The sequence below is a fragment of the Nanorana parkeri genome, unplaced genomic scaffold, assembly GCF_000935625.1.
Source record: "Nanorana parkeri isolate BGI_ZX_2015 unplaced genomic scaffold, ASM93562v1 scaffold112, whole genome shotgun sequence".
Classification (NCBI taxonomy): Eukaryota; Metazoa; Chordata; class Amphibia; order Anura; family Dicroglossidae; genus Nanorana; species Nanorana parkeri.
Window position 1 is genome coordinate 2,043,752 of NW_017306380.1, and position 25,352 is coordinate 2,069,103.

Genomic DNA, 25,352 nt, shown 5'->3' on the forward strand with positions numbered 1-25,352 from the left:
GTCAGCACATGACACTTGACAAAATTATTATTATTATTATACAGGATTTATATAGCGCCAATAGTTTGCACAGCGCTTTACAATATAAGGAAGACATTACAGTCACAATACAATTTAAGACAAGATGGTAAGGAGGGCCCTGCCTGTGAGGGCTTACAATCTAAAAGTCCAAACTTGCTTGTTTAAACACCCTGGGTTTTACGGCTCAAGGCATGCTTAGGACTGTAATAAAAATGGGTGCAGGCAACACTCGGTTCCTGAATAACATTCCTGGAGCCTGTTCCATTCCTCTATGGAATTGTCAGTTTTTCTTTAAAACATCAACTGGCTTGTAAAAAGTACTCAAATACATAACATAACTGATAATGGTGGAATGAGGAACCCTTCACATGTCTACAGACTAGCCTGACCTGTTTGGCAAAGTCCTTGCAAAACTGTTCCCACAAGCCCAGGAGACTCTGCACAGAGCATAAACCTAAATGCTTGGAGGGTACAATTGTGATCATGCATAGTTTTTTAGATTGATCATACAATTATTTGACCATTTTATGCCTATGGATATCTTTAGATATTTTGGGGATTCACATTGTAAAATATTTTCCCCTTATTCCTAACTCCACCCATCTGCTGTGGAGGCCTCAATCTCAAAACCATCCTCAGACTGTTCGAGAATGGGTACAGCCATCATCTAACCACGCCAGGAAAAAAGAATGGCAAAGAGGAACACAAAGCCCAACTTAACCTGTCCTGCAAGGTAAACTCTATGGAGAGGTGATGATTGCTATATTAGATACAGTATACTGTTCCCTCAACAGCCGCTGGCTGAGTCAAGGGCCATCCACAGACATCAGACTGTCGCCTCATCTGGTCAATTCGGCCATGATATTACCTTGCTAATGAAGTCCTCCTAGAGAGCAAAGATACCATAGAATGATTTCATCCACCAATGTCCATCCATAACTAAAACATCAGTTAGGGATGGACTGGCCTTTAACAGGCACACATTTTATGAACACTATGGCCATCAGAATAAACATTTCCGCGTTGCAATGTACTTTGGAACGCTAAGAAGCTCTGTCATAATTTGTCACAAGTTTGCCTTCGCTTTGCTTTGATCTTTATGTGTATAGAATTTAAATGGCATCATTAGTCATACACGTATACTTAATTAACCAATATGCAGTCACTCGATGGAGCTAAAGGACAGGAAAACATCAATTCTCACCGCATACAAATACCAGGTTATTTTAAAGGTGACTGAATCTGCTGAAATCCTCCTGCTAGGAAATTGTAGGCCCATTAAATGGTGTGCGAGAACAGAATCTGAGGTCACATTGGCTGCATTGCATTAAAGAATCTCTTCTTTGTGAACTCATAAATTATTTGTTGGAGTGAAGATGAATACACTACAGCAAGCCAACACGTATCAGGTTTATCTCTGAATTCAGCTGAGGAAATCAGCTTTATATCGCAAAGCAATCATTCATTACCCGTCCGAAATGTCAATTTCTTTACAAAGCACGGTTACCCACAAAGTCACTTGTAGCATGAACAGATAAAATGCTTGACCGCTAAAGCCAATGGTAGACTAAAGAGATACTGTTTACAACTGCTTTTAATTACTTACGGTGGAGGCATACCCCCACCTGCTCACCAGCCAATTGTTCTCTTGGGGTGGGGGGGATTAATTGATTGGATTGTATTTTCCTCATTATTTTTCCCATAAGGTAGGGCTAGCTTCAAGGACATTTGTAGAACACACACATGGATTGTGTTTAATACAAATTTTCATGTCTGGCAGACTGTCAATCTGCTGTGCACCCAAACTTTCAGCGACAGAAAATGTTTAAAGTGATATTAAAATCAAAAGGATGCTGAAGAAATCACTTACAATGGATGCTTCTCCTTGATGTTTAAAAGTTTTAGTTTCCTGCAGAATTAGCTGGTCCCCTAAGCACTGGACATGACTTCCTGTTTTAGAGTGACTCCTTTTTCAAGCAGAGTGCTAAGCAGGGGCGCCCCGAAGCCGGGTGTGTCACCCGGTGCAGAGGCTGAGTGACACCCCGCAGTCATGTCATTGTACATGCGCGTGCACAATGACCTCATCGCGCACGCCCGGTCATCTAATTGACGCCTGAGAGAGGAGGGGACGTTCACCTGGTGGGATGAGGTATGCCGCCGGGTCCCCTCCTCTCTACTGACAATGTCGGGCTCTCAGTCCGTGACACAGTGCCCGACTTTTTAGAGGGGGTGACACCAAAATCAGTGTCAGTCATTTTGGTGTTACTCTTCCAATGGTGTTACCTGGGTGCGGCCACACCACCTGCACCCCCCTTGTGACGCCACTGGTGCTATGCAGTCACCCTTGTGTGTGCTAGTAAGTCTCCACACACACATACACAGAAAATCAGGCTACTTCCCTCCCTCCTGGCCCCCTCTCCTCCTTTCTCTAAGCTAGTAGATGAACAGTTGCTGGAGTTTTCACTCTACTTTATTCTCTTCAGTGAAACTGTTTTGAAAAATGATGACTGTTAGTGTTTGGGCAAAAATGTAAAGCAATGATTTTCTGGACAAGGTAAATTTGTTTTATCTGGATTCATTATTGAAAAAAAGTTTGAGAGTTTAACACTACTTCATGTGTATCTAAACCCAAGAACAAATATGTAACCTACTGTAGCTTAAAGTGATATTAAAGCCTAATATTTTCTAAAATGTATCCTTTAAGTATACCCTCCTTTGTTAGAGGCTGTTGCTCTTTTTCTTTAAAAGTTTTTAATTCCTTGTTTTCTAGTGGGTCCCCGCAGCGCACTTCCCCCCGCCCCCTGCACGGGTGCCACTATCATTCTAATGGAGGCACCCGTGCCCACAGTGGCTGTGTGTGTCCATAGACACACACAGCCCTGTGGCAGGCCACGCCCCTTCCCTATTTGATTGATGGCAGAAGGAGCCTATGGCTCCCCTGCCATCAGTATACAACCCCCCACCCCCGCAACCCGGAAGTTCGGGGAACGGAGGATCGATTCGAGACAGGCGGTGGGGACGAGCGCAGCTGACAGGTAAGTGTGGGGGGGATTAGGGTAGAAAAAAGGTGCTTGGCTGTTTTTACCCTAATGCAGAGAATGCATTAAGGTAAAAAACGCCCAGACCTTAATACTAATTCAAAGGTCCTTGGATGATGTGGTCGCATTAGTTTTCTTTTTTTCAGGCATGTAGCCTTCATTTGAACACTTCCTGTACTAGGGACATTGCCACCCTAGGACTACAATAACCTTCCCCTCTAATCTTCTCAATAACATAGAAGGGAGTCTTCAGAGCCATAGAGCACTTTGCACTTATCAAACAGATATACCAAAATGTTTCTGCTTGTATAGTTAACAGACCGAAACGGACTGTATAGGAGAGGTTCATCGTTAGGGTTTACATTGAAGTCTACTAACATATTTAGTGCTTGCAATTTTAAAGGGTTACATAACTAAGTGGGAACTGGTGAGTGTAATGTGAAAAGTAATATGTTCAGTAGAGATGAGCAGAGTGATTTCAGCAAAATTGATTTCAATGCAAAATTAACGATTTCGCCGTTGGCTAAATGTTCCCAAAGCAGAAACTCTCAATTTTGCTCACTGAGCTGATTAGGTGAAATTTGTTTGAAAAAAAAAATCTATCCTTTTTTTGGAGGCTGTGTTTTTTGAGCTGATGACTGCATATAGGGTAGTTTAGCTTATTGTAGTAAGTGTTCTTCATATTTCAGAATGTAATCATTAATATTTGTGTACTATGCAGCTTACCTTTTTTTAGATGCTCTTTCTGCTATCTCAGGACTGAAAAATCCTGCTTAGTTAGATTTAATTATTACTTGTAAACTAGATAAGCAAGACTGCCTGTCCTAACAAAGGGTTAAAGCCCTGCCCTGAAGACCTTGTATCTTAATGAGGGGGAGCTCAGTCTGTCCTAAGTCTTTCTATTAGGATGGTCAGAATTTGTTGTTACTGAAACTGGGGGCACCCACAGGCCTACTAGAGATATCTAAAGGTAATAAATATTTTTAGACATGCAGTATGAATAGGAACACATAATAAACCTAAGGTGGAGGTTTTCTAAATTTTGACTACAAAAGTGGAAATACATTTTAATAGTTAACCAAAAAAAAACACCTTAATCTCTTCTTCCACACTACCTCCAATGCCTTTGGTCAAATTGGCAACATTTCACTGAAATATCCTGATTCTATTGAAAAGTAAAAATTCTCAAATTCACTCATCTCCAGTGATAAGTTCTCTGACCCAACCTACAGATCAGTTTCCTAAATTGAAACTCTCCGAACTTGTGAGGTTTTACCAGATGTGCAGTGCATAAGCATCCATTGGGAATTCCCAACACCAAGCTAGTGGAAAATGCTCGGACATATAAATAGATGTGTACACATACTGGAATGTTCGGCAGGTGGTATATAGCTCCAGAGATTAATGTTATTTACATATCACTCAAGTTTCCACCCATCTTCATTGATTAGTTCTAGGACTGGCCACTGGTTTCTTTTCCACACAGTACAGTGAAGGATAAGACTTACTCAAGGGGAGATTTTACAACAAGCTGGGAAGTATCTCCAGTGTAATGATGGCATCTGATTGCTGAAAGGACTTTTCACCCACTAGGAAATCAAAGAGAGTCCAATTATCACAAGCAGTTCTTGAAATTGCGAGCATAGCTTGCAGTTATCCAGCCATTTACGATCAGCCTAAGTGGATTTGCCCCGTAAAAGGAAAATGGCTGTGATATGAGAAATAATATTATGGATCTTCCAGTTACAAGAATTCCATTAAACCATTAGTTAAACAGGACTACTAAGAAACCGATATGGATGCTGCCTCTTCCCTTTCTTTACAAAGCACTAACACTTTTTATTCTATGTAGCTTTAATAACTGCATTATAATGTATCATTTTACATCTGATTTTTTTTCAGTTTAAACCTTCATACTTCTCATTTTGTTCTCTACAAATATTCAGATAAGTAAATAATGTCTTGAATTTTTTCATCTCCTCAAGGACCCTTGACAATGACTGCCAGTCTGCTATCTAATTTAACTGCACCTTATCAAGAGGCCGCATTCTTTTCAGACAGGTTCATTTAAAGGTTTTCCAATACAGTACTCAACCTTCAATTTATCTGCATGTCTCAAGTCTTAAAGTGGAACCCTTCCTAAAGGAACCACAGGAGATATAAGAAGCCAGTGGGAGATTTGACCCACACATGACTACTAAAAATGTAAAGACATTGTCACCTTGGCCACTCAATAGACAAAGTGACAGTGTCCCTCAAAATAAAGGCCTATAAGCTAATAAGCAATAGCCCACTCATTAAAATGTAATTTTCTTTGTTAACGGTGGTAGCGTATCACGTTAATGTGAAGTATTGAATTGTAATATTTTGCATTCTTCTTTTGAGCCAGCAGGTGGAGCTATAGTGTCTTTTTCATGCTTCCTGGGCTCTCACTTTGCTATAAAGCCTCTTGTTTAGGGAATTCAATTAACAAATCTCAAATTTACATAAACAGATGAAAGTCTTCCTTATGCCACCTCTTAACCTTATGTCTCAGACAATCCACAGCCTCACAACATGGAGCTTTTGCCGTGTTGCCCCTTCAGCTAACCTATTGTGCTCTGGGAATCATTTTCCTTGTATAAAAAAGTCAGAAACAAATAATAGGGCAGGAAATTACAGGGTATCTCTCCGATGAGGACAGAGATAAAAAAATAAAATATTTAGTAGAGTGGGGAGTGATTAGAATATCTATCGGTTTTTTAATTGCTGTATGTAGCTTCTTGTTGCACTGACACCACTACCCTCTCAACCTATTTTTCTGTGCTGGTGTCACTGAGACAGGAAGTGAGAGAAATCTCCCCCTTTGGTAAGGACAGAGAAATAATTTCTTTAGCAGGTGTTTATAGCTGTCTGCACCTTCTATTTCTCCCTGACACCACCACCCTCTCACCCTCTTTTTTGTGCTGATGTCATCCAGACAGGAAGTAAGAGAACTCTCCCTAGACACAGACAACAATAAAACCTTGACAGAAATGTTGACACTCGTTTCCATTCAATTAATAACTAAGAAAAACATTTTTGGCTGTTGATGGACTTTTCTATTTTGGTTGTCATGTTTTCTGCCTTGAGGAAGGGACCCTGCGCGGCCCCGAAACGTCGGTTCTTTTTGATTTCTATGACGCCTCTGTCCAATAAAAGGACAAATTTGCTTTCATTACTGAGTGCTGGTGATTCCCTGCTTTTTCTGTGTCTGCACGGCGCCATCCGTGAACCAATATCACTGCGAGCACCATCCTTTCTTACCTGGCCGGGACTGTTGTGAGGTGATGCGGAGGGTTCCCCCAACGACCTACATCTCCCTAGACACAGACAACAATAAAACCTTGACAGAAATTTTGACACTCGTTTCCATTCAATTAATAACTAAGAAAAACATTTTTGGCTGTTGATGGACTTTTAAGGACAACTGTACATTTGTACAATCATCCTTTAATGTATACCCCACTGAGTGCATCCCACTAGGAAAAAAATCCCTTTAGCCCCAAGCCAATGATCTGCGCAGTGCGGCCTAGCTCAGAACAGTACGACCTTTCTCTCCAGCATGGTAGCTTCATATGACACTTGCGTACCACAGCCCCATTCATGCCTATGGCAGCCTCCAGTGGTCTCTTGGAGTACGTCTCTTCCTTAGGAATGAATAGGCCTCATGGCGTGCATGCACAGTATGAAGCAGCCCTATTTGCCAAATTTAAAGGACAATTGTATAATGTTTTTACAGTTTCCCTTTAAGTATGGCCATAAGTGAATTTACAGTGAGTGTCTTGTACAGGAAGGACATATATAAGCTTTTATCCCCATTAAACATTTTTGCTGACATAGTTAGCACTCTGCATAGGTCAGTAAAATGTCAGGATTCTGCAAACCTGTTTCCATGAATATAAAATGCAAAATAAAAATAGCAGACGAGAAAAAAGATTACAAGTTCCTCTTTCAACATACACAAGCCTCAAAATAGACAGACAGCACAGTGAGCCGGGCAAATGGGCTCTTCCATTCAGAACACTTAAGAGGGTGCAGAAAGCATGCTTGTCTTTTGAAAGAAGCTTTACATATGTTACTGATAAATGCATAAAATTCCAGGATGTTTAATAACGGCCTGTATGTCAATAAGAATGCACCGAATGAACCATCCCATATGCTTTTTGTGGCAACAAATATATACAATGTTATAGATTTAAAGTGGACTTCAACTCTAAAAGTGAACATCTCTTGTATTATAGGTAACATTAAGAACTGTCATTTGTGACTAAGCAGGACCCTGAAAAATCTACCTTTACCTGGAGTTCCCCCTGTAGAATAGCAGGCCTCTTCCTGGTATATGAGGGTGCCTAGGCACTTTTGTGCCTACAGGCTCATAGCTGTATATCTGCAGTGTGAGATCTCAGGGACTGCTGCCTCTGTCTGATAGGAGATCAGGAGAACTCTGGAGTGAGATTTGGTAATGTCACTACACTACTGATCCCTGCTCCCCTTGCTGGTGGCAGCTCTGCCAAGATGGCCACTTCCACACAACATACAACAGAATACTGCAATCAATTGTTTGCACCACTATATAACATAAAAGAGGATGTTATTAGACAAGAACAAAATACAAATAATACTATCAAATCCAACCCTAACATGTTATACCTATACCCAAAATACAGATACTGAACAACATGACAGTCCAAACCTGCCAAAATGTTTCAGCTAAAAGGGGAACTCTTAGAGGAGCACTGTAGCTAAACTGACCTGGCTCAAAAATCAATATCCATATAACATTTAAATAAAACAATAAGCAAAATTACACAAGTTTTGGTTTAAGTGATCCTGATATTACCACTTAATCCAGGTAGGTATTGAAGTCACTGGGTAAACTTAAACCAGACCTAGCACAGACTATAATTTTATGTTAAGACATTTACAGGTATTTATTAGCTCTCACTCACAGTACTCCCCCTAACAATACCTTCATCTACTGTTCTCTTTTGAAGGACAGCACCACAATTCCTTAGATAGAGTCAGCATCTACTTTCTAGATGCTCAAATATGACACAATCATGTAAAGTTTGGAGCACGTTTAGTTCTTGGCTGTGGTCACAAATGACCAACCCTTGCTGCAGCCTCTCACCTTGTGACTTACAACAAATTTACAAACTTGCAGTCTGATCACTGGGGGAGTTATTGCTTCCTTCTGCCTGCAGCAGACTGAGGACATCATCTTGGCCTAGGTAAAGTCACAGATCCTGTGCTCCAGGGCAGCTTTTTAATATTAAAACTAAGGCACAGACTTACTACAAAGTTGTAGTCTGATCACTGGGGGAGAAGAAACTGAGCAAATGCTTCTGCCTGTGTGCAGCAGACTGAGGACATCATCGTAGCCTAGGCAAAGTCACAGGTCTTGAGCCCCAGGACGATTTTTTTAATGTAAAAAGGCGATAAATGATAAAAAGACTTACTACAAAGTAGAGTGAGGAAATGCTTCCCGCTACCTGTAGCAGACCGATGACATCAGCTCTGTCTAGACAAAGTAACAGGACTTAAAGTGTATTTCCACTTTTGAAGTCAAATGTGAGAAAACCCCTCTATATGTTTGTTATGTGTTCCTATTCACACAGCGTACTGAAAATAAACTTAAACAACAAAAATTCTTATCTTTTATATGTTTTGCTAAATCAGGCAAGTTGGCTGATTCCAGGTTATTCTCAGCCCTTTCACAGTGGTCTGTCCTTATAGAAAGACTTGGAACTGAAATTTGAGGATTGTTTTTATCTGATAAGTTTCATTAACATACAATAGACAAGTCACCTTAAACCCACTCATCCCTCACACCCCCTCCTAACAATTTAGAAGAATAGAAGCTAGAAGACATTTTAACCCCTTAAAACCCTAACCCAAGAAAAAAACAATGCAAACTGCAAGAAGCATTTTTAATTTTTTTTTAACTTGTACTTTGTGATTGGGAACATGTAACAAATATAAAATAGGTGTTATCAGAATTTGCCTGCGAAAGTGTAAATACACTTTAAAGTGGAAGTAAAGGATAATGTTTGAAAGATTCAGATTGGTAGTCTTCTTTCTACCATTTGGCTTTTTTATTATTTCTGTACCCAGGCCCGGCATAACAAGAGGAAGTAACTTCCATGCGCATACATGGTAGTTACATCATTGGGGTACAGCCAATAAAGCAGCCAAAGACCAGTTTGGTAGATATGCTGTGCACAGTAGCACATCTCCCGGGTTTTTTTGAAGTCACTTCACTACTATGTTAAGCTCTAGGATGGCTTTTTAATGATTAAAGGTGTAGCTTTTTTTGAAACATTGTACTTTTGCTGTACATTGCAACATATCAGAATTTATTTAGGTAGATTTGTAGTTACTGAAAGCTCCAGTTTAAATAACCCGGCACCCATTTTCAGGAGGTCAGTACTGGCAGCCACCATATGTAATTGCTCATTTACAAAGAATGGTTAAAAAAAAAAAGGTTTTATGTCTTTAATAAAACAAATAATCTGATTGGTTGTTGTGGACACTGCAGACACTGCTCCCAGTCTTGGTAGCCGTCTTTTCAAATTAGCCACCAGCATTAAATGAATTTGTGAGTAAATGAAAGGACAAATGACAGATTCCATTATAGAGTCTGTAAATGAATGAAGACAAATGAAGCTCGCTGCCTCAAGGTGGGTCAATAAAAAGCATTACAACATTAGCCTGGGCATGTGAATTACGCCACTCCACTCACGTGCATGTTTGAGACACTTCCATTCATAACTGCAATAGCGGCAATTTCCCCTTACTGTCAGTGCACCAGGTACATTAATCAGAAATCCGGAGCATTTTATAAGGAAACATTAGGAAATATTGTTACACTAGTTAATGTTTAATGCATTTCACTTTTCCATCGCAGGCGTTCTGTTTCAAAAGCACCTTTATTTAAAATGTAACTATTAAAATACTCTGTAATCCCCGGTGAAACACATTCCTGTGGGCAGACTCTTGTACTCAATAGGTGTATTAAGCTCATGATTAATTTTCTAGCAGAGAGCTGACATTTTAAATACTGTTTTTCCTGTGCTGTTGATGAGACTTATTCCCTCTTGAAATGTCACTGCACGACTCAAATGTTTCTATATCAAGCAAGCGGTGCAGGCATACGCACAAATAGGGATAAATAAGTGAATAATACGAGGTTGTGTGAGAGGAGATTATACAGACCTGAAATATCTACATGTACTGTATTACACTCTGCACGGTTTTATCATCTTTGGTTAAAGCCCAACTACAAGGCACAATCATCTTATCAAATTTAAGCAAGTTATTTATTTATTTATTACAGGTATTTATATAGCACCAATAATTGAGACAGTGCTTTGCATAGTGTACATTCACGTTAGGGCCTGCCCTTAAGGAACGTATAACCTAAGGTCCCTATCTCACATGCATATGCACACACACATACTAAGACCAACTTAGACAGGAGCCAATTAACCTACCAGCACGTCTTTGGAGTGTAGGAGGAAACCAGAGTACCCGGAGGAAACCCACAAGCACAGGGAAAACATGCAAACTCCATACAGACAATGTCCTGACCAGGATGCAAACCTGGGACCCCCAGTGCTGCAAGGCAGAAGTGTTGACCAAGTTAGCAGTGCTGACCATGTTAAACAGTTTGTTTGCTGTAAAGCCACATGACATATTCTTCGCCTTCTACTTACAAATCTTCTTTTCATGTGGGTGAAGGTCCAGCTCCCGCTACGCCCGTAGGCCCTACAGGTCTCATAGACCTCAGTCCTGTGGTCACATCTCCATCCCCCTCTCCTCCTGGCCAATTACAAAACACACACACTTTGCTTTGTGATTGGCCAGAAGAAGAGGGGGACGGAGATGACCACGGCGCTGAGGTGCATAAGACCTGCTGGAGCAGGATCAGAAGTTCAGCGATAGCTGGATTTCCATCCGCATGTAAATGAGAAGATTCACGGGCTGAAGTTGGCCATATAGAATATGGCATGTGGCTTTACACCAAATGCACTGTTTCACTTGCTTACTCACAATGATATCATGAACAACTCCTACCTTTTCCTTTGCTCCATGATTTACAGTTAGCTTACAACTAGGCATAAAACAAAAAAATAAAAAGATGCATCCATGTCTCTGCAGAGTTTCTTACAAGAAGATCTATAAACATCATTCAACCTACCGCAAGCAGTGATTGAGGAGCTCAGAGGGGTGACGCCTGTGGAGATGCCTCCTTTTGATACCACTGTAGCTGCCGATGGAGTGGACGGTGAGGAAGAAGCCACTGAAGATGAGTTTGATGTTGTTATCCTCTCTGCAGACTCCATATCTGAAAAGAAAAAAAGGAAACGTATATATTAGCAGGTCTGGACTTGTGAAAAGGCCCCATGGACCCGAATGTAGAATGAGCTATCAATTTTTGATGCAAGGCTTGTACTGATGAACACAAGTGTACACAAATAAATGCCTCCAAGATCTTCCTAGCACTAAATGATTCCTAACTGTAAAAACAAATGTACAACTTCGGGGCTGATGTATAAAATATCCGTCCAGTGCATAGCTGAGTGAATTCCGTTCGCCATTGAGACCTGAGTTTGGCTTTAAAAGATGGGAAAAAACACTAGATACAAAATATATTGTGACAGCTGTGACTGTTCGCTTGCATTGAGATAAGAGGACTAAACAGTAACTATACATATGAAGCAAATTCAGCTCCTTCCTACATGCATACCTAATTACAGATTATATACAGTAAGCAAATGTTATCCTTTGCTGATAACATCAGCCAGCTAAGAATACTTTTAAAATACTACAGATTCAAACCGCCCCCCTTCTTAACCTTTTCCCCACTCTATTCTTCTTTGCCTGTCCTCTGCCCCCCCTGTTAGTCTCCTGTCCCGTTTGTCTTATATGTTGTCTGCCCTGCTAAAGTTGCGTTTTAGGTGCATCATATCAGTGACTGCCTGTCTCACTACCCCAAATGCCATTAGCTCTCGCCTTTATAGACTACCCTCATGATTTCAAACGCAATGTAATTCTCTGTGAAAAATATCGATGTATATCTATACTTCTTCCAATGCCCTAATACTTCGATGTTGTCCTCTTTTACAAGTATATAGCATGGAACCCTATTCTTTGGAAAGCTATGGTTGCCCTTATGCATCTTTATATGACATGGTAGCCACAAGAAACCAGTCGGGCTAGAACTGTAATTTTCCCTCACGAATGTTGTTTTGTCGATTTGTATACTGTTTTTTATTCTTATTGAAAACCTAAGAAAAAATGTTGACATTAAAATACTACAAATGTTTGTGAAGTGAGTGGTGTCAGCCTACAAAGTGACCCACCTTTGATTGAAGCCGTTGCCGTTTTTCTTAAAAAATTTGTAATTCCTCATTTCCTAGTGGGTCCCCGCAGCAATCTTCCCCCCGCCCCCAACACGGGTGCCTCCGTTGGCTAATGGAGGCACCCGTGCGCGTCGTGCTCGCAGTGGCTGCGTGCGTCCATAGACACACATACAGCCACGCCCCTCCTCTTCGCCCAACAATTTGATTGAACGCAGAAGGAGCTATGGCTCCTTTGCCATCAGTATCCTCCCCCCGCAACCAGGAAGTTTGGGGAACGGAGGATCGTTCGGGACCGGTGGCGGGGACTAGCGTAGCTGACATGTAAGTGTGGGGGGACTGGGGTGGACGGGGGAGAAAAAAGGTACTTGGTCGTTTTTACCCTAATGCAGAGAATGCATTAAGGTAAAAAATGCCCAGTCCCTAATACTACTTTAAGGCTAATCATTCTATAGATGAATCTAAGAAGTAGGAAAGCTCTTTGAGAAAACACAGGAAAAATGCAGAGGACACAGGATGGCTTTCTGAGAAGATTAACAGGCATTTTTTACTCTTATCAAACAGATATAACAAATTGCCTCTAATGTTTTAGTAAACAGGAGCAAAGAAGTTCATTGTTATGGTTTACATGCACTTTAAGTTGTGCACTGTATTGGGTAATATTTCCAGGTATGATTCATCAATAAGAACATTAATGCAAGCCAAGGTCGCAGTGACTGTTAATGACAAATTAACATGAATCACTAGCAGCACATATATGAGCCTAAGATGAGAATAATTAATGAGCAAGTGCAAGAAAACTCAGCAGGTATTTTTTAAGGGCCAATTAACTTTTAAAGAGATAATGCATTTAACAGCTCCACAACATTTTCCATATTACCGAAAATGTTCTGCTGGTGGCCCTCATATCTACATGCAATAAGAGTAAACTACCACTATGAATCACACTAATAACAATAAACTGTATTTAAAAATTGACAGTCCACCCAAAAGTTATATATTTGTTATATAATTTGTTGGTGGGCTGAGCCAGGCACTAGCTTTTCAAAGTCTTGGATATTTCAAGAGCTAGAACACTCTGCCTTAACTCTTGACTCTTTTCCTCTATGCCTGGAGGTTTTGGGTGTTCCCACCTACATCCTTGGCTTACGGCAGCATTAGCCCCATATAGAATAATGCTCAGCAGTAGTATCAATAGGTATTACATTGATGCTTTATCACGTTTGGTCACATTAAGGTAAGTAGATACAGAGATGGATTAAGGTTTAATGGTGCCCCCAGGCAAGGTCAAAGCTTTAACCCCTACCATCACTTTGATTGACATTGATAAGGATTGCAACAGGCACAGGGAAGCCAATCTATTTGTTTTGTCTGATCTATAATTGGTCCCTGCCCATTAGTACCACTTGCCAACAAGTACATCCTAGTGACAGACAGGTGCACAGCTTTGACAAATTGTGTTACCTCCCTGGTTAACTGCAGGGGCATGGACATTGGACCTTGGTCCCCTGAACATTCATCGGGCCCTCGGCTTTTGACTAGGTTGCTTAGTGGATGATCCAGCTCTGAGCAGACCTTTTACTTTATGTAGCAAAACCTCTCTTTCGTACAAGTCCTGCCTTGTTGGTTGCCCACCAATGTTATATTCACTCCGTCAACAACAGATTAAAAAAAACATAATGTTGCAGAGAGATTTACAAGTATATTATTTCCCAGTATACACATCTAAATGTATAAATCTCATTCCATTTTAAAGTAGACAAATCCCTGCTTAATTCCACATGTTAAGATTAAAAACACCAGAGTGGCTTCACAAAGGGATGGCTTGTCCACAGGGAATTCTAGAAACAGAACATGGAAAAAATAAAGAAAAAGTGTTTGTATGTTTAAGAGGAGTGATAACGTGGATACGTGCGAGCACTCAAAGACTTGTTTATGCTATAGAGAGCGCTTAAATTCCATCATGCTGCCAAAGCTGAACATATGGCAGCAGTGTGAAGAATTAGGAAACAGGACTTTTTAAGGTGAAATAGGAGCCATTATTCCCTACAATAAAACCACTTTCACCTTCTAAAGTCCGGAGTGTGAATTATGTATCGAGACCAGCACATATAACTCTACAAACTCATCAAAATTAGCGTACCCTGCCTCAAGTATTTATTAGATGTGTAGCCATTTTGTTGGCTAGTTTGTAAAGGGACAATTTTATTTAAGGTTTTCTTTTTTTCATGTTGACTTTTTTATTATTCGTTCAAAATCTTTAATATGGGGTGCTTTTTAATAGAAAAGTCCAGTACTAACTCTCAGCTTCTGGCTGCCCCTGCAGATAGAAAATCCCAATCTGTCTCTGCTAAGAGAGATGGAGGATGGAGGGGAGGTGTATCCTTCCTTTGACTTATTCAGTTTCGTGCCTGCAATTTTATATCCTGCTATTCAAGTCCAATCACAATTCAGGCTATTCCCATATGAGACTAGTATGTAGGCCAAAATAATTTAAACTTAGAGTAAAAAGAAATTAAAATAAAAGAACTTAGAAGAAATAAAATACATTTTACAAAAGGTATTATTAACTAATAATGAATCAATCAAAGTATTGTTTAAAGGAACACTCCAGTCAATAATAAGAATGACTACAGGGGACACAACTCACCCTCCTGGATCTTTGTTTTTAATGCTGTGTGTACCAGACCACCCCCCTGTGTAAAATATTTTGGTTGCTGATAATTCAGTGTTCCGGGAACACATAATTGTGGTCTGGTATCCTGGGATGCTCAGCTCCATCCACCAAGGTATCTCTGCAGTCTAATTACACACACCCCAATGCAGCACTGTTATGCAAGGCCCTGATGAATTAGGAAGACTTCGTTGACAACCCTGCTCCTCTACTACTGAAAGCAATAGAAGGCAATACATTACAGGTTGCACGCCACAGAATAACTGACTAAAGTCTGGGGCTGCATTCAAAGGTCATCCATGACATCATTACATAACAAAATTAAAATAAACATGTGCTTGTAGGAAAATACCTAAACACTAATGATTCACCTGATGAGCATGCATCATAAATAAGCTAGGACATTCCCTTCTTGAAGCTGACTTCCAGTACCTATCTAAATACCAGCTGCCCCCTGCATCTCAGGTAGCAATGCTTGTTGCCTTTGTGACCTATTAACAGACGCAAGTATTGTTACATGGGTCTGTGTGTGCTTAATGTCTATGCAAATGTCAACTTTCACAAAGTCATTAATCGCACTGGTACTTCAGGGGGCTCTGGGGCCAATTACTTACAAGAACGGTATGTCCTGGCATGTTTTGGTGCCATGTGATCAGGAAAGACATTAGTATAGTGACATTTTTCTCATCACAGGTTCACATTACGATAATCAAAGTGATTCTGAATTTATCAATTTGTACGCTTTGTATTGCTATTTAAAAGGATGATGTTGCTAGTTAAACAGAACTTTAAATCCAAAATCTACTTGTCAGACAATTGTTGTAAAGCAAAGCATCAGAATTGATTATGTAAAGAGTATGTACTACCCATCCTTTTCCTCTCCCATTTTCACCATAATTGCAGACTCCTGAAAACGACCTGAATGGTAAATGTAGGTTCACTTTAATCAAATACGCAGGCAGTAGCAGCAGTGATCGGGGCTATTAAAATCAGCATAGGCATACTTATTAGCTGTAAAACAAAAGATATACTCATATACTGTATGACCCAAAGCCACATCAACCATGCATTGGGGTGCTGATGTCAGCAGAATCTTTCTTGAAAATGAATGCAACTAGGACCTCTCTGTTCAAAATGCAGAGCTGCTGCAGACTACATGGCTTGATTTGCCAGATTTACATCACATGACATACAACCATAGCGCAGTAAATTTAAATGAACATGTATCCATCAACATTTCCCTAATTCAGTTAACTTAACATGCGGCAAAAGATGATCCCTATTCATCCTGCATTAAACAGAATTAGTCTGGCCTGTATACAGCAACCTGATGAGCTAATGCAATGGGGAAACAATATTGGCGTCTGTCAACCAATCAGATTTGTGCTTTTAATTTCTAATCTGTGCCAGAAAAGTGTTAGCGGATTTCTGATTTGTTAAAGCCTTTTTTTGTGGAGTGACTTTTCTTTTTTTAGGTAAATGAGGCACTTTGTCAACATAGATACAAAAATGTAATTTTAATTCACCAAAAAAGCGTCTGGAAAAGTCAACGCGTCTACAATTTATTGTACATTTTAGAACAAGATTACAGTTTCAGTCTTTATACTTAATCAAAAATGCAACAATGACTTTTATCTACAACCTTCCTTTATTTACAGTTGTGCCATACACAGCAGTTCAGCCTTTAGCTCATCCATCTGAGAAAGCATTCAGAGACAATAAATCACAGGAATGAACCTGCCTCCCAGACAAAAGGAACCCTAATTGAGAACAGCAAAAGAGAATTTGCCTTGTTTTCACTTATTTCTGAACCTTTTTTTTTTTTATGGAGGACTCTTTCCCGTGGATTGGGGGTAAAGTAAACCTTTTCAGAAACATAGCTCTGGGAAAGCTGTTTTCTCCATAACGTACAGGGAAGGAGTAGGGTTCAGGCAACAAGAAGAATGTGGAGGAGGACAATTTAGATGTGACAAATGAAAAGAGGAACAGCAAAGTATTTTACAGGAATGGGATCAGTTATTCAGAATTCAGGTTTTTTTTTAACCAGTGTTAAATATAAGTGTTACATACTTATAATAAGAAATTCATAAATGCACACAATTGCTTCCTTTGTGCAAATAAAAATCCTTACAAAACATGTTTTAGGGCTTGTTCACACCACAAAACATGTTACAATGCACATCAAATTGTACAATATAGAAATACATTCGGGGGAATTTATCAAAACTGGAGCAGATTTGCACTACAACCAATCAGCTTCTCTGTCTCATTTTCAAATCTTACCTGAGCAAACTGAAGAGAGATACTGATTGGTTGTTATGGGCAACTGCTCCAGATTTTGTCTGTTCCAGTTTTGATAAATTCCCCTCACTGTATTGATTGTCAGTCACACTCCAATGCCCATCTACAGTGTACTGCAATGCACAGATGCAGGTTCTTTATGGTTGTGGTTCTTCGGATTTTTAAAAATTGTGCAGGACCTATTTTGTCTTGTGTTTGAGGTGCAATGATAGATCATTCAAAATTAATGGGCTGCCTAACACAATGCACACTGTAGTGTGAATGGGCCCTTACACAGTTTCGAGTAGAAGTTAGCAGGTCGATTCTCTTGTTGATCTTGCTAATGTCATACTGGGTATAAAAAACTTAGTATAAAGTCTGCAATAGCCCAATTACATGATAATATTTATTAACTGGGGTAATCTTTGACTCAGTAATATACAGGAGGCACAGCGAATTATCAGGGTTGTGCTTCTAGCCTGACAAGGCAGAGTAAATCTGAGAAGCCATGAGAGCTCCCATCAGCATACATATATTTTCAGTCAACAGGGGTTTTCTGGCATCTATAACAAACGTCCCTTTGGAGGAACAGTGCCTCTTTTTGCCCCAGTCAACAACTTTACTTTTTTCTTCCACAGCTGTGGTTCTTAAAAGGCTGATAGATCTATTTAAATGAATGTACTGTGTAATTATTTATATTCCGCCTATGTTTATGTTTAAACGACCAGCCCATCCAAAAAGTGATATTTTAGTGGGTTGGCACCTGGCTTTTATGTCTTGCATAGCCTTACAACTAAATCGACTCCATATTTTTGGACTTGTGTTTGTGTCCACCTGGAAATTTTAGGTGTTTCCATGGACCTCCCTATGTTCCAGCTCGTCCTGTTACATTTCCTATAATATGATATAATAAACCCAATAGCGAGAGTGCAAACCTCTCATAGTGGCCACAGCAGGTGTGCAGACCAAGGAACTCAAGCACTTGCAGAGATTTTACCAATAGAAATATAACAGTGGTGGATTAACTCTCCAGCATTTACCAAACACACTTATTCTATAGGTTGAACTTGATGTCTTTTTTCAACCTGACTAATTATGTAATTATGTTACTAGGTCGGTTTTGGGTAGGCTTACCCTTTAAAGTAAAATGTTTTACTGCTTATCTGAAATTACTAGTATAAGAAAAAAATGACGTTGTCCACACCCACTAGGCAGATGTTTTAATTTAATCCAAACATGAAAGAGCTTGATTTCATATATATATTTTATAAAAATATAAGTTCAAGTGATTTGTGTTTTTACAGTATCTCTTCTTTGCTGGCTGTGACAAATGCAGGTTCCTGTTTGTTAAAATGTACTTAAGTTAAATAAAGCAAGTGAAGTTCAAAGTGTGTTTTGCCTACCCGATATGGCCATGGGTGTGGCAAGGGTATGTGATCCAAGTTTTGGCACTGAAAGAGGTATTCCACTTTCCCATCACATATATTTAAAGGTATACAATCAGCGTTGCCAATTCTAGCTTAACAGGGTTGAGCATCCCGTCAAGATCCTGACTTTGCTCACTCTGCCACAGCTGTCATAGATCTAACATGCTGGATTCTCTACAGGAACATATGGAGAAACAAGTATAGGCTGGGAGACACTGCAGCTTATCACATAGCCAGTCTAGCTCTAAATGATTTACAGCCAAGCTGAGTATGCAGAAAACGTCTCCCCTCCTGGGCCTTGAGGTTTTTTTTATTAAAACCATTGGTGTCCTCTAGTAATTAATCTTGGGTGGACTTGCCATTTAGAAAAAAAAAAAACAGGGATGCTATGGCCAGTTTGAGTGAGGAAATGACCAACTAGATAATTCAACAGCTGACCTTTTAGTGGTACTGTGTCTTGGCTGAGCCTCTTTCACCTACAGATGGCTTGCCTGAGGTTACTTCATTTGTGTTATATTAAGCTGATCAAGGGGTCACAAGAACAAAAGCGTATTAAGTTTCCATCTCTCCCATGCGACACAAAAAACCCACATCATTTGTAGGAATTCTAGGGATAATTTTCTAGTATTAATGTGCCCATTCTAAATAACTAAACAAAAGGCATCACTGCATCCTGTACTCTACAATTTATGACAGAAAAACGTCAACAGCTTCAAGTGCAACCTTTATTTTTTTACATTTTTAAATTTGAACCTTTATTTAAGCTGCATGGTACTGCAGCAGATACATATGGGTTGGGTCTGCACTTTCCCCTTTGTGTGCCCATGTTATTCCCCTACAGGTGCCTATTTAGGAGTGATTATTATTCAACAAAGGTCTTTGTATAACTAATGCGTATGCTTGAAAAGTACCATACGTTCCTGTGCAACAAAGGTCAACTTGGGATAACAAGTGTCACTGGTTCCTAATCCAGGAATGAATGTCTATCTTATAAATGTCAATCTGATGTCCACCATTCAGAAGGGTACCACTTTAAGCTGTTGATGCCAAAAATATTAAACGTGAACCTGTCATGTAAAAAAAAAGTTGAAATTAAAGTAAGAATTTTGTGTGGATTTGGATAGTGTAGTAAGTGGTTAGAACTTCTTCTGTCAGGTTATTACTGTCTCTCTAATAGTTGTGATCAGTGGGAATGAGAATAAATCCAAAATTATGAGTTGCCACCAAAACTGGAATAGAGGGGAAATCTTCCAGTGGGGACATTTAGTACCATGACCACTGTCTAGGAGGGGATTTACCTCATATTGGAAATATTCTCACTTCAGGAACAGGAAAGTAAGGGAACCCTCTTTGATCAGCCAGACGGCAAAAAAAATACTTACAGCAGTTTAACCCTCCCCTACTCTATCTAAAAAAAAGTTTTGGCTTTAGGTATACGTTAATGACAACCTAAACAACATTCGGACAGGATGTTTTATACGAATGTTAATGTGAAAATCTACCTCTGTAAACCCTACTTAAAGCAAAGTGCAGATTTTACAGATTTACTTTTGTCTTAAATAGTTTAACATCTTATTTGATAGGTTCTCTTTAAAAAAAACTGGCATTTAAAAGGCTGTTAAACATGACTGGACTTCTTTACCTGAACAAAGAGCAATGAAAAGCAAGCTTCAACATTTACTTCTGTGATTCCAGTATCACAAAATCTTACTGGTCACTGTTTTGTAGCTAATCACTGTGCTCGCCCTGTAAATTACACGACTTTCAAAGCAGCTCAGATTCTTTAAAAGCAGAGGTTACACAACTAAAAAAGATGACAATATTGTTGACATTCCACATTCAGTGAAAGTCAGGGTTCTGAGACTATGAGCCCATAACACAGTCAGTGCATGTGGTTTACCAGCAGCCTGTGTGGTTAATTTTAAGGGTCTCTATTTAAGTGAAAGAATGCAACACAAAACCACACCACTTAAACCAAAACCCCAGAAGAAAAGTTGCTAAGTTATATTTAACATACAAGCTCGGGCACTCCATATAAGCAAAGCAATTAATATTCGCATTAGCCAGGATACAAGATAGGATGTATTATTAATGCTCTATTCTACACATTGCTTATTCTATCCTTCATGTATTTTGTGTATATGTTTAATGGGGTTTTATTACCAGTGCAGTGGTTGTGACATAGCGTCTGAAGTTGCCATGGGCAGCTTATGTGTCTTGATATCTAGGCTACTCACTAATTTAGCATATTGAAATGATCCTTGACTAGTCTTATATTAGGCCAGAGATGGTACCATAGTTGGGTTGCCACTCTAAGGCTGGCCATAACCTTAAACACCCGATCCAAGCTAACTTCTTGCTGAGATAAACTCTGTGTATTTCTAAGTCAGTGGATATCTAAAACGAACACACAGCTAGACACGGGAAAGTATGGAGTGCAGATATTTTATTTTAGTAAATAAAAAAGTTGCTATTATACATGATACAAATGGTACAGTGTAGAAGTTAAATAATTGTACATGCAAATAGGTACAAACGAATATGTCTCTAGGGCTCCATCGCCCACTGTCCAGCATCACATATGTCAATGTCAGGTGGACTGTGGTGCTATTAGGTATATTGTATCTCACCACATTGCAAGGCAACCTTTTACCATGCTAACCTTTTACCATGCCATATGATGCGATGTGATTTAAAAAAAAAAAGGGCACGCACTTCTTTCAGTGTGATTTAGCTGTGGTAGGTAGACCATTCAAACGAGTGGGCTGCCTACCAAAGCCCACCCTGCCCAAATTTGTGCAGGTTTAGGCCTGGGTTTGTTTAGATAAATCTAGGTAAATCTTTATTGCTACTTTTTAACTTCAAGGGAATCTATAATGTATTTCTAGTATACATTTGTATGATGCAGAGAAGGTAAGTATGAAGGTAAGCACTCAATAATGTGAAAGTATGTTTATATTTGCACATTATGGAACGAGACCATCCTGCACCCAGGGGAATTTAGTTCTGTTTTGAATGAAAACCAACAACTATTTGGGATGTTCCTGAAAGTATTCCTTTCTTGCATTGATATATGTGATGGTTAGATCGCCAGTCTCTACAATATTAAAGCATAAAAGTAGTACTGTATGCTATACTTCTTTCAGTGCAAATAACCTCCACCCACCAGCACCACTCCATCTCGAAGAGAAAATAAACCTTTTCAGTATTTCAAATAGGATAAGCTCGGTAACGTCATGTTTTGCCAGTGTTATTCCGCACAAGCTTTAACTCCGTTCCACTCACATTTCAAATGAATATTATTAAGTCCAAGTGTGCGCAGCTGTCAAGGTCAATGGAAATATACCATTCTGGGCCAAACAAAATGTCATTTGTATGCAGCAATCTGAAGTTGACAGAGAGGTGGATAGAGCTTATCAGGATGGGGCAACATGACATCATTTTTGAGTAAGCGCAGAGCTGACCTCTATGTGCCTGCATTTCTGATGTGTGGCTACGCTGATTTTTAAGTCAGACATTTACTTTGTTCTCTTAAAGTGCATCTGTTGCTTAAGCACAACAGTGTCAGACGTTTGGTAACCTCAAAGGAAGGCTATTATTAAAATGAAAATATATTAAAGTTAAAATTTACATGCTGCATGGATTCACATTTCTACTATATCTGCTTGGGTGGTTTAGGTCAAGCAACTCTGTCAGAGTAGCACACAATGCTTAAAGAAGGTGACCTGCAGGAAAAGAGCTCTTATACTCTCCGGCAGTCCATATCATCTAACTACCTGACTTTCCAGCATTGCAGCCTCCGTCAGTCTCTATTCAGCATTCAATATTTCCATGAATAAGGTAGTTCAGAGGTCCCCCTTTAACTATAACCACCCCCTTTACCATGAAAACCCAATCCAAATCTTAACAAATGAATGCACTACACAAGAGATGGAGTTTAAATGGCCACAGCAGCCTTTTATTACAAAACCATTAAAAATAACATTTTATAAATAACAAACAACAACCAATAACCATACTGTATAAAATTGTTGGGTTTCAAGGTCCTTGAAGGCATTATGAATCTATAAAACAGACCAGTATCTGCAGACACATTTCTTGTACCTGAATGACCCCAGCCACCAGCCACCATATACCTCCTCAGGGACGTAATTAAATTGACCACAGACCTACATTGGTCCCTATTACCCGGTCATAATCATTTAACCTTACCACAACAGAAGGACACCCACACCACAGAGGGGTACCCCGTCAAGTTATCCAACAACAGACAATTGCTTGCAAGGATCCAAACCGCCAAGCCACATGCCGTGACAAACCATCCTCCGACAACATAACACAATTCCAGGGTGGGCGGGTGGGAAGTTCGCCTCCCGTTTGCTGGTCACCAACTGGACCCCTGAGACCACTCCTCACTGACTACCCTCCAAAGCACCTCCTGGAAGACCACTATCACCCAATCCAGTAAGTGTCTCTCCCCTACCTTACTTCTACCTTTCTTTAACCCTTTCCTACCCTAGTTCTCATTCCCACCCTTGTCATGTAGGCCTTTCTATTTTTATTTAATAGCTCCAGGTCTTTCTGGAGTGTCAGAACCCTGTGTTCCCTGCCGTGTGCTTTGGTTCTGGCCTCCAGCTCCTATATCTCAACAGTACTTGGTGGTGACATAAGAAGTAAAAGGATTGAACCATGTTGCGCGGTCGGGACACAGGCGTCCAGCACTCCTGGGAGTGCCAAATGCCAAAGAGAATGGTGGATCTTGCAGAGCTGTAACACTGTAAAGCTCCTTTCTGAACGCAGGTTTAGGGCATTTGCCCCTGAGCACTGCTCTAAAATACAGACCTAATGCCACAATGTGCATGGGCACATTTGCTAAAATAGAGCTGCTACCAGACATTAAAAAAAAATAATTTTCTGACTGTGTGCATGAGGCCTAAAATGTGCCCAAAGCTTTACCTATATGATTATACTGAATATAGCAAAACAGGAATTCAGTTTATTTAGAGTACTGCAAGAAAGATATGTTACTAATTTCTTACCAGGACACGCCACTTGCTGTGGCAGACAGCACAGAGCGACAGCTGCTGCTCTTTTTGGGGTCCTCATTAATCAGAATTTATTGTGAAGGAAATAGCCCTGTATTGAATGAATTGGTCTTTCACAGGTTTATAGGCATTGTCATTGTTTCTACACTTAAAGCGTATTCATATGCCTGGGGCAGCATTGTAACTTGTAGCTGTCCTTTTTTTTTTTAACAGCATGGCCATATTAAAGTAAAAAGCTAAAATGATGTGTGATGCTATTAGGTGTGAATGTTTTATGAAGATTGCTAATAGTACAAATATTATGACTAAGTCAGTGATCACGCTCAGGGCCATCTTTAATGTTAATTGGGCCCTGGGCAACATTTTGCTATGGGCCCCCTGACTCCATCACTCGACCCCCTTTTCCCGACCCAGACCCCCGTATCCGCCTACATCACCTTTACCCTAACAGAAATGAAAAATAATAAATAAATAAATAATGTATTTCTATAGTTCAGTGCAATAAGGCAACAGACTCAGGACTCTGAAAGGCAATAGTAGTAGTGATAGTAGTGATGGAGGTCAGCTGCAATTAAGATGAAAGGGACAGCCGCTGTGGGCCCCTGTAAATTATAGGGCCCAGGGCAGTTGCCCCTTTTGCCCTGCGGTAAAGACGGCCCTGATCACGCTGATCTATACAGGGTGGATACTTACTTTAAGCTTTTATATTCATCATGGATGTTGAATTTCCCAGGCTTGATGGAGAAAACTAGAAGGTGGTGAGGTGTCATCTGTCATCTGTGCAATCAATGACTTCCATTTTGGTAGCCAAAGTACAGCTTAGAGTATACAGTACAGTACAGGCATCTCCTGCACCCCTCCATCTCCCTTTTGTACAGCACAGTATACAGTACAGTTCAGACTTACACCTGAACCCTGCCACCTGTACTCATAGGCTTAGAGTATACAGTAAAGTACAGGCATCTCCTGCACCCCTCTATCTCTCTTTTGTACAGCACAGTATACAGTACAGTTCAGACTTATGCCTGAATCCTGTCTCTTGTACTGGTAGTCATAGCATATATAGTACAGTCAGTATAGTCATCCCCTGGATGCCTCTGTCTGCCTTGGATACAGTACAGTATACAACTTACAATGCCGGCATCCCCTCTGACACACAAGCTCCCCGTTGTACAGAACAGTGTACAGTACAGTTTAGTTTTACCACTGCACCCTGTCTCCTGTGCTGTTAGGTATTGAGTATACAGTACAGTAATCTGCTGCAGAGCCTGATTGACTCATACATTAGCTTCCTTTTTACCATCTTGCCAATGATTACAGGAACTTGGTATGAAGACCAATTTTGGTAATCACACCAGCTTTAAATAAACAATATATGTATAATGCGTAAATGCATACAGGCAATATTTTCATATCTGCCTGGAGTTCAGCTTTAAAAAAAAAATAACTTTCATAGATTAGTAGTTAAAAATTAATTATGTCTA

The 25,352-nt window shown here is 39.9% G+C and overlaps 1 protein-coding gene across 7 annotated transcripts in view; it reads right to left on the reverse strand.

Annotated features, from left to right (window-relative positions):
• The window catches only part of BAZ2B (bromodomain adjacent to zinc finger domain 2B), a 118,094-nt gene that overhangs the window by 83,963 nt on the left and 8,779 nt on the right, over window positions 1-25,352 (reverse strand). For all 7 annotated transcript variants that reach the window (XM_018553153.1, XM_018553149.1, XM_018553151.1 and 4 more), the window contains exon 2: window positions 11,281-11,427. In XM_018553153.1, the coding sequence (XP_018408655.1) occupies window positions 11,281-11,427 (147 nt within the window). The remainder of the gene's footprint in view (window positions 1-11,280; window positions 11,428-25,352) is intronic.